Genomic DNA, 11,086 nt, shown 5'->3' on the forward strand with positions numbered 1-11,086 from the left:
TGAACTCAATCGCAAATTTAACCGCCACTTGTGAAATTGTTGGGAAGTCCCGATTTGCGAAAAATTAGACTCCTTAAATAATATGCGTATACAGTATACATTTATATGCAATAAGATTCCAGGTCAGTGTCATAGGCAAACTTGTGCATGCTTTGACACTGAGACTAAATCTTTCACTTTTCATTTCTTTTCAAAAATGAAGTGAAAAACATGTAAGGCAGGTACTTAAACTTGACAGAACAATCTCATTTTAGTATCAGTGAATAGTTTGCATTTACCATCCAGTATATTTGTGATAAATACACCGTAGTTTATTGTACATTGAGCATATGCAATGCATCACCGAAGTAGTCACTCATCTGTGAAACATAGCAAACTGTCTTCTAACAAAAATTGGCCGACTTCATAGGCTACCATAAGCCCATATTACATGTTAGAGATCTCTTGCACTATATCACATAGTTGTGAAGTTGCTCCTAACAGCACTGCTGTGATGGCACTGAAGTCTCTCAGACAAGGAGATGTTGCTGAGTCAAGGGAAAGTGAGAGATGTGGTAAGAATTCAAACTTGAGTTCCCTCCTCCTCCATTCTCCTCTTCCAGTCATCCATCTCCTCTTTGTATGTCTCTAACAGCTGGTTGGCTTCCTCATTGTATCTCTACAAACACACACATGCAAACAGAGGCTCAATGTAATCTCTCTCTGAACGATAACAGTGACTGAACTATTTTTAGAACATTTAGAACAATCCAGGTTTTCTTCTTCTCAAGTGCCATCAAAGTTACATTGTCATATAAGCCATTTCAAGTTGCTGACAGGTTGAGGAGAAATTCTCATAATTTGTCTAATTTTCTAAATTCACAGCAAGTAAAACAAAAAAAGTTCCACATCGTTAACTTAACGTTACATGATATTGAATATGAGACTTGAAACATATAAATTGGGGTAAAGTAACAGGAAATAACCATTGTGCATATTTTGCTTACTTCTTTCCAATATTAGGATTCCCAACCACATCTATTGAAACCTGACATATTACTTCCATCCAAGTCTTTTCAATACTTTCCATACACCCAATGCATTTTCTTGTCATTTGAGAGAAATGTAATCTATTTTGTCTCCAACTGGATGCACTCTTGCTCCCAGAGGAACAGTAAGAGCATATAATGTACTGGCATTCTCTGTGTGACTTGGGAACATCATGGAGCAAGCACAGACTCATACTCTGGATGAGGTAGCCTGATGCCAACTCTCCTTATCACATATAAATGTAAGCATTTCGTTGAGCAACAATCAGAGGTCTTGTGGGGTCACCCTTTGGTGTCCACTTGTTCACTTTAAGTGATGCAGACTTACCATGCAGCAGGCACAGGCAGAGTGTATATGTGGTATTAAATTGCATGTCATTTCCCCCTTTTTATGTGACGAAAACATTGTCACTTCATAATAGAAATGCATTATCAGAGCTTATGACTATTTCCTTTCCCAACACTTAAGAATTGCTGAGAAAATCTATAAAACTGTGGTAGTTGGGACATTGAGAAAGAGCTCCATGTTTTTCATACACAATTGTACAATCACATAGAGCTCACACTGTGCAACGACACAGCATTGTCAACATATTGTTATGGAAATTACATAGTGCTACCGCAGTTTGAGTTTTTACAGGTACAACTGTATATGTGATAGGGACAGTTGGATCAGTTTTGCTCAGCTCTGCAAGCCCATGGGTATTTCTGTCCGTCTTGCCTTGTGGCAAGATGTCTATTACACTTTCATCTCTCTTCCTATTGTTATATAGCTTCCTCCAATTTGTTGCTAAGTAGGTCAGGCAACGTATAAACATATATGACTGTGCATCCTAAAAACCAACAAAAAGTTGCACCCCTTGATTTTACACGAGGACTAAAAAAGGTGAAACAGGTCAGCCAAGTCAATTTTGAGTTTCCATATTTTCTGAAAGAGCTTTTCCTCTTGTACATTAGTTTTAAGTTTGGTGTCATAAAATGAATGGGAAATGAAATGGTTTTCAGTGATTTTTCTACAACCATTGTTTGGTAGAGGAGTGCGATCAGGTATGTCTTAGAGCCAAGGCCCTTTTACATTTCTTGAAAATCCTTTGCACACTCTTCACTTTCAACTACAATAACTTTTGAATGGATAATGCCACTGCTTTGAAGGTTGGCATTAATCATGGACAGAAAGTGCTGATAGAGCATGCTCAACTTCAGCTTGATCTGATAATCCCTTCACTGTTGTTGCTACAGTGGTTTACATCCTGGTTTTTTTTTTTTCCTATTCACCGCGCAGCTAACACAGCTTGGTATAAAAGATTGAATAGACCCTATACTTCAGAGCCTCTTTTCTCAGTTCCTACTTTTCCAGAGTGTGTGCTTTCTTTCCAATATTTAGATAGGTTACACGAGTCCAATTGAACTAAGTTATACATCAGTTTAAAGCTTAGAGTCTGCTCTTTCAGAATCTGCCCTTAACTAAAAATCCATGTCTGGCGACTTTTCGTTGGTTTTGTGGTGCAGGGTCACATTATGAGTTATAGGTTGTCATAACTGATATTGACAAAGCAAACAAGAGACTAGAATTCATACAAAGAATTGTTTATTGTCCCTACGGTCACATTAGTTCCACACACTTTATTTTCTTAGTATATGTGGTGTATATTGTTATTTCATTTTAAATCTCATTTCATTATCACTATAATGAAGATGTTTTCCTCTACCTCGGCCTTTGGCAAAAGCGCCTAGTTCATTTTACTTTCTGTCATCACACTTACCTGTTTTTCATAATCTGGAATGGCATTCCAAGCTTCTGCTGCATCTTTAAACATGGCCTGGAGTAAAAGCAATGCACAAAATTTGACAACTTGGTTTACAGGGATTTTTCAAAAGAATGCAGAGGGACTTTTATGATAAAGAGCCACAATAAAGTGAAGCATCACTTATGAGGCAACTGTCAAGATTCCATGAAGTTGTTCCTATTATAAGAGACCCAATCAAATATCAGGTTCTATGACAAGGTGACTATATAAACTTGTTGCTTGCCACAATGGCCATTTCAAGTTGTTAAGAGATGTCCTGTACCATGTACTGTCATTCAGATGACCAAAGCTTTCTGTTTAGTTGATCAATATAGGAAATGCTGTTAAAATCAGGCAGATCATGCTAATTTACCTTGTTATATCTGGACCCTCGTTGTGTGGGGAGTTAGAACACACCTAAAAATGTATACTATATGAACATGTTCTGGTATGACAGGATAGCATACAAACCATAATTTGACACAATATATACTGATGATCTGGAAAACATAGAATGCTACAGAAAAGTCCTTAGAGCAGTTTTTTTTTTTTTTTTTTTTTTTGGGGGGGGGGGGGGGTAGGGGGAATTGTTTTTATTCTGGATGTTTCTTGTCAATAGCTTTAGATTTGAGAACAATCATGTCACAGTCGCAGACAGGACCTGTCTTTCATTATCTTCTTGAATGCACTAGGCAAATCAGAGCTCAGAAAATTCAGCATGCATACATAGGTGGCTCTTCTCACTGGGGGTGGTCACTGACTGCATGCACGTAACCACAATGGAAGCAATTAGAGAGAGTAATATTCAATCGTAGTTTGCCAGTTTGACATGGCACACGACTTTGCCAACTACATAATGTATTTGGTTTGGGACCAAAAATGTCCTAGTTATATGTGCTCAAAGTCTTCCTAATGTTCATTCCACAATGAATTCATCCTGCAATAAAATGATTCTGGAATTCCATAGATGATTTGGTAATGAATACCATTAGTTAAGACTTGACGATTTACATCTATGAAAGTGGATTCTTTTCTTATCTGACCTCTCTATAATAATGCTCACCTGTCACACAGCTACTCTATTGTCACTGCCTAAGTTCAAGACAATACATGTGCCAGGTGCCAGGTAATGGTGGTGACTACAACGTTATTAACTGACAGTGAGCAGCAGACAACAACACTACCTGTTTCTCCTCTGTGGTCTTTGTTCCCCCAGGTCGTAGGGTTGAGCTAAGATGTTCTTTAACAAAGAGTGAGTAGCCGGAGGGAGGGCGTTTTGGCTTATTCAGCTTTCTCAGTTCCTGCAAAAAGAGAAGAGCAAAAAAGGAGAGTATTGCTACTCTAGTGCTACTGTGTAATACATGTGATATGTAGAGAGGACTACAAAAGCAATCAATCTTGCAGGAGACGGTGTCACACTTAATGCAGGTGTAAAACATTTTAGGAATTCAATTTGGGACTTAACAATTTGCACACTTGTAGATATAGGTTTTTCTTTTCTCATACAACATATCAATGCTGATAATTCTAAGGGTACAATATGTAACAACTTCCTCACTGTTTCTTTACATGTTGCTCACCATAAAATTCAGTTTATATTTTAATTGTAAATAGTGTAGAGCAACATCTAAACAATTTCTCTTACTATACAGGATGATAAAGATCTATAACAAACTCAATAATAAAAAGCTAAAATACAGTTCTTTATTTCAAATGTCCTAGGAATTGTCACAAGACTGCATGTGGGAAAGGTAATAAGCATCAGAACACTATCAAATGGTATGTTGTTTTATTACTTTCTACATTTTTGTTCCAATCGACAATTTTTGACGTATACTTCTTTTTGAAAGCATTTGATTTACTTTTAAACAAAATGGTCTGTTACCTGCAAAGCAGTACATTGAAGCAAAATCAGAATCAGGTGTGATTAGCCTAGTTCTCCTATCAACTCCCTAATATTTTTGCTGGTTTTGGGCTGCACCTTAGCACAGTGCTACATCATAGAATTATTGACAAGCTATGGTTTCCATGAGAAAAAGAAATCATATCTCAGAAAGAAAGCTAGCCTTGACTTACAGCTCTGTGCCTCCGCTTTGATCTCATTTCTCTCTTCTTCCTGCTTATCTCCATCAAGGTGTCTAGTTGCTCATCAGTCAGGCGAGATCTGAAGTCCTCCATTTCTTCCTGGAACTTGATTCTCTGAGACTCGAATTCTTGCCTGTAAACCTGAGGACATGGATTTGAAAGATTCAGCACCATCTATAAACATCAGATAAGATATTGATGCACACACGGCTGTCATTACTGGTGGAATATCTCATGATTAAATACTGTTCAAGAATGAGAATCTATTCAGGAGAAAGATTTGTGTAACTAATTCAACTCACTTCACTAAGATGCCAGTGTATTGATTTACATTTTGTCAAAAAAAAAAAAAATCCAGTGATACTTTCCCTGATAAAAGAAAAAAAATTATATGGATAGGATAGGGTGACACTTAAAATTAAAGGCATAATTTACCATCTGCAGATGAAACAAAAACCCAGTTTTAGTGCTTTAAAATAATTCTAAAATATGAATTAGGGATAAAAACAACTACTGTAAAAATGTGAATAAGTAAAGTCAATGTTAAGTATTGTTAAATATACAAAATGTGAACAACAGTTATAATAAAAATGCTTCCAGACTAAACCGTCTACAGTTACGGTTTATTGAGAAAATACTGTCATCTCGTTATTTTTAGGCTTTATTGTAAAAATTTTATATGGGAAGATGTTTTGTAGTACAACAGACATACACATATGCATCAAATGTGATACAATGAAACCCCGTTATAACGAGTTCGGTTATAATGAGGAACTGCTTATAACGAGGTGATCGCGTCGGTCCCGTTTTCCTTTGCGTGTCAACCTATGGCAGAACGAATCGGTTATAACGAGTTCGGTTATAACGAAATTCTGGTTATAATGAGGACATTTTCGGTGCATCATGATAAAGAAAAACATAGCAATTTGATCGGATACAACAAGGTTCCATTTCTTGACCTGCCGCTTTCAAACACATGACGAACGAAACATTGAAAAGCGAATTAACACTATCCCCGTTTTACATAGTGTGTGCAGAACGCAGTAACACACTGCACAAGTGCCCGTCCCACCTCGATTTCTACATGTACTGTCTGAAGCGGGAAGACTCGGAAACAGACATATTTCAGTCCCGCCGTTATCTTTCTTTACCACCCATTATCAGTGACGAATAACCGAGTACCGTTCCTTTCATGTTTCTTCTAAACCACATAACATAATCATAATCATTCCATTTTCTTTTTTGCGAGGTTCCATTTCTTGACTTGACACTTTCAAACATGCAACAAACGGAACATTGAAAACCAAATTCACGCTATCCACTTCTCTTTCCCGTTTTGCAGAGTAGGACCCCGTTTACAGTGTGGGGCTGGGCCGAGCCGCGGCCGAGCCCAGCCTCAATTGCGGGGCCGAGCCCCGCAATTTTGTCCGTGTACAATGCCGGGCTCGGCCGCGCTTTTAATTCAAAACCTGTCAATATTTTGTCGCAGTGGCGCTCTGCTTGTAAAAAAACGCAATTTGGTATAGTCTGGTTTTCAGACCCTTTGCCAACTGGATTCCGTCGGGCAAAGGCCTTTGCCGAAGGAAAAATCCTTTGCAGGACAAAACCACCTTAAACTATACTAGTTTTCGACGTTGAGGGGGTTAATATCCTGAATAACGAAATAGTACGGGCAGAGGGTTTGGAAGCTAGACTAAAATTGGCCGCGCATTTGGCCCAGTTTGCGTTTACACTGAGAAAAGGCTGGGCTCGGCCGCAGCTCGGCCGCGGCCGAGACCACCTCCAGAGCGTGGCCAAATGCGCGGCCAATTTTGGCCCCACATTTGGCCATTTGCGCATTTGCACTGATATGGAGGCGGGCTCGGCCGCGGCCTCGCCTCGCAATGTGAACGGGGTCAAATTCATGTTTTCTTCCAAACCACGCGATAAGACACAGAAATACCTTCCGTTATTCCTACTAAGTTATTGAATAAAATCATTCGATATTGTTTTTCGCGAGATACGCGTGCGTGATATTAGGTCAGACCACAGCGCAACGAGAGAAAAAAAAATATAACGCATTCAAAAACTTTTCATGTAGCAATAAGGGTGGCCAAAATGGACAATAATATTGGAATGCATGTGCAACTCATCATTATATCCTTTAAATTTTTAGTTCCGACTTCCAGTTGTTTTGCTGGCTAGTAACTATGAGTGTATATGATTAAAGCCCAAATAATTAATGAAATCATAGCGATCCCACCGGGTGACAGTAGCGTAAAAAATAGTTGAATAACGCATGTTAATCTACTTGAGTCGATGTTTAGAAAAAGAAACAAATGCATTTAATAGTTTGAGTAGATCTGGGATTGTTCATTATCATGTAACAAATGATAATCTGAATATGAGTGTGTATGATTAAAGCCGAAATAATTAATGAAATCATCGCGATCCCGCCAGGTGACAGTAGCGTAAAAATAATGAATAGCGCATGTTAATCTACTTAATTGAGTTTGGTGTTCATAAAAAGAAACAAACGCATTTAACAGTTTGAATCAATCTGGGTTTGTTCATTATCATTTAACACTGCATTTCACAATGAAGATTTTTCTTTCTTTCAGAATGGTCTATGAGGTACAGATTTGCGTAAAAAGGATCACAACCTTCCAAATTCAACATTCCAAATTCAACACCGTCGCATATTTTTCAAGAACGTGTGTACAAAACGCGAAGAGATTTTCGGAAGGAAATAAAGAACGCATTTTTAAATCCCATCGGGCGCAATGATCATACATTGTACAGGATTACAGCCGAAATGATTCATGAAATCATCACATTCCCGCTGGGCACCAACAGCATAACATACCTCGCAAGTTACGATAAACAACGCATGTATGTTACTCTATTTGCACTGGTGTTTAGAAAAACTTAACAAACGCATTTTATACAATCACAAACGAAGAAACGTTCTTGCAGAATGGTTCGATACTAGAGGAAGAGATAGGTGTAGAAAGAATCACGAATATGATCCTGCCGTGAAGGCCTACTTCTCAAGAACATAATGTGCAACTATTATGCGAAGAGATTTTTGAAGAAAAATAAAGAATTAACGCATTTCAACCCCTACTTTTTTCTGTCTTTTTTACGTATCAATTCACAAATAATTTCCCTTCATTGTCTCAATAATAACGATCCATACTTGTGTAATAACAACGCAAAGGATGTTCTTGAGTTTGATTGACGGGCATGACGTCATGCTTATGTTTTTCTTTGTTTTTTATGCGTACGGTCATAACGAGGTACCGGTTATAAAGAGGTAATATCGCCGGTCCCATGGACCTCGTTATAATGGGGTTTCACTGTATATTGAACATTTTTTAAATCACTACTCCAAAAGGTAAACAGGACCTTTATTATTAAGTAAGGTGACTTATGGATTTCATATATGCACAAATCTTCTCAGTTTTCCTCCAAATCACAATGGCCTTACCTCTTTTTCAGAGTCTGACATTTCCTTCCACATGGCAGCTATTCTTTTGACAACTTCTGTGTTACGAAGATCTAGAGAGAGAAAGAGTGTGTTTGTTGAACTGGCTGTCATAAGTGACAAGATAAAATTTCAGTAAGATATGTAAAGTTGCCTTTGTGATGAAAATGCACCATGTGACAGACAAATATGAATATACAAATATAAGCCAAGTGAAAGAAACATATTCACATTCATTTGCACATAAGATAAATATATAAAAAACTTCTTTGACAAGTCACTCACTGGACAGCAGGATTACAACAGTTTTTGTTTTGTGTAGAGTTTCAACATACCTGGCTCTTCGGCTAATATCTTGGGCCTCTGCTCCACAACAAACAGAAAGAAGCTTGACAATGGTCGTTTGGGTTTTGGTGGGATGTCATCAGAAATCGTTTGGTAGTGTTGAATCCTGGGACAGCTCTGGATCTGGAGGCATGTGCCAGAGCCCAGCAAACCTTGCCTTGCACTGCATATGAAGTCATTGTTGTCAAAAACTTTTTATAAGGGAGATCATGCATCATCACGTTGTGATAATGTAGTGAATCATAATGACTTATAGGACAGACACACTAAGATTAAAGAAGCACACATGACCAGCAGAGATGCCAAGTTCAAAAAACTTTTATGAGTGAGATTTTTATGACTCGGCGTCTCGGCGCTCGCGCACATGCGCACGCGAAAGAGGAGGGTGTCCCCCTCCCATGGTAGGGAGCTTTTTTTAATTAGCTCTTAATGATGCTATCTGGTGCATACTTAAGTGACTATTGTTTACTAATTTTGAAAGGCAAAAGGGAAATATACCTTCAATTGCAACTATCACTTTAATCCTTTGAGCTATGCTCCTTATTTTTGGCCCAAATTGCAGACTTCACCAGATGCGTGAGAAAAATGGGTGCCATGCGTGAGATCGTGAGACAGACCTTTAAATGCTCGAGTCTCACGCAGAATGCGTGAGACTTGGTAGCTCTGGACCAGACACGTCAAATCACAATAGATTCTCATGCACATCACAAACCAACATTACTGCGACCAGCACTGCAACAGCCCCATTACGCATTACGCTATGCGCATGGCCATGGGGCTGTTGGTCGCAGTTAAAACCAACGTAACAGCAACACAGCTGTTTAGTGTGTCTCTAAAAATTAAGTAAATTTACTAAGCTAAAGTAGCTCTGCTACGTAAACATAAATAAAATGTAAACCTTCGGGAACATAAAAACGGCTACCACAAACCATTTTTATCTACCTTAACTGAAAGAACAATTGACGGTTTGTAATGCAAGCAGGACTAGACTATATATATCTCTAGTTTAAGTTGACAATGTAAGCAACAACTTAACTAACAAATTATTGGATACACGGGACTGGATACTAGTCGGGAGCAATGATTGATATGTGAACATGTTTGATGGTAAGTGTAGCTTTTACTTCCTGCAGTACAGTAATTATCAATAAACGATATTGTCAGTTCACAAAGATGCTTACCTCACGTGCACTATTCTACATTTTTGAGAAAATGCACGAAACAGGACTCCCATTGATATCGCCATTTTCTGTAGTTCTAGCCAGCATCAGCAGTCTTCTTCGGTATTCAAAAACTGCGCGCCATTTGACCAATCTTCGTCGGACGGCTGGATTGAAGACTATGTGCATTTGCATTCTATACTCTGGGATGTGCTAGTCACCGCATTGCTTATTTTTACTACATACCAATAGAACAGTCACTAATTTTTAAGAACTAAAAAAGAAGAAGAAGAAGAAGTGGGGGCTGAAGTGACTGTCTGGTAGACTTCCTGTCAGGAATTATAATCTGGTAATGGACCTTTTCCCTTCCCATTTCTTGGGGTTGCTCTGCTCTGCAGAAAGTCTAGTGGCACTTTTAGGTGTGATGAAATATTCCACATAACACTGTATGAACGCCGGGGAATACTATACACGTATGTTTCAATAGAAGAGTATCAGAGAACAAATAGTGTTGTATGACTGTGACAACTATTAAAAACAAACAAAAAAACAAAACAAAAAACTCAACATCCTATTTGCAATGTATTAAATACAGAAAATGTCATTTCCAGAGATGCCAAGTTCAAAAAACTTTTATGAGTGAGATTTTTATAACTCGGTGTCTTGGCGCTCGCGCGCATGCGCACACGAACGAGGAGGGTGTCCCCCTCCCATGGTAGGGAGCTTTTTAAATTATTTGCTGTTAATGATGCGATCTGGTGCATACTTAAGTGACTATTTTTTACTAATTTTGAGAGGCAAAAGGGAAATATACCTTCAATTGCAACTATCACTCTAATCCTTTGAGCTATGCTCCTTATTTTTTGGCCCAAATTGCAGACTTAATCAGATGCGTGAGAAAAATGGGTGCCATGCGTGAGATCGTGAGACAGACCCTAAATGCTTGAGTCTCGCGCAGAATGCGTGAGACTTGGTAGCTCTGCATTTCAACAAGCAAGCAGTCAGTAAAACCAAAACAAAAGCAAAAACAAAAAGGTACGGAGTAAAATGTACATGAAGCAAGACATCACACATAAAATATGAAATCATTTTGGTCTAAATGGAGGCTGATTTTGCAGATTTCAGTAATATCATACCTCATTTATTGAGCACACTGCATTGATGCTGGAATACTTATTCGAAACAACTTAATTTCGGTAGCTGATATATCTTTTG

General features: G+C 38.3%; 1 protein-coding gene across 1 annotated transcript; it reads right to left on the reverse strand.

Annotated features, from left to right (window-relative positions):
* Positions 1–386: 386 nt before the first annotated feature.
* Positions 387–10,005, reverse strand: LOC139719388 (transcription factor A, mitochondrial-like). The gene is made up of 7 exons (XM_071630805.1): positions 9,893–10,005; positions 8,702–8,874; positions 8,370–8,440; positions 4,892–5,041; positions 4,000–4,116; positions 2,792–2,848; positions 387–658 (listed from the first exon to the last, which is right to left on the reverse strand). Exons 1-7 carry the CDS (start codon positions 9,955–9,957, stop codon positions 563–565), a joined length of 729 nt encoding a protein of 242 aa, XP_071486906.1. The 5' UTR covers positions 9,958–10,005; the 3' UTR covers positions 387–562.
* Positions 10,006–11,086: the final 1,081 nt, after the last annotated feature.

This window comes from Diadema antillarum, unplaced genomic scaffold (assembly GCF_040938485.1).
Source record: "Diadema antillarum isolate AM-2024a unplaced genomic scaffold, OU_Dant_1.0 scf00000110, whole genome shotgun sequence".
Classification (NCBI taxonomy): Eukaryota; Metazoa; Echinodermata; class Echinoidea; order Diadematoida; family Diadematidae; genus Diadema; species Diadema antillarum.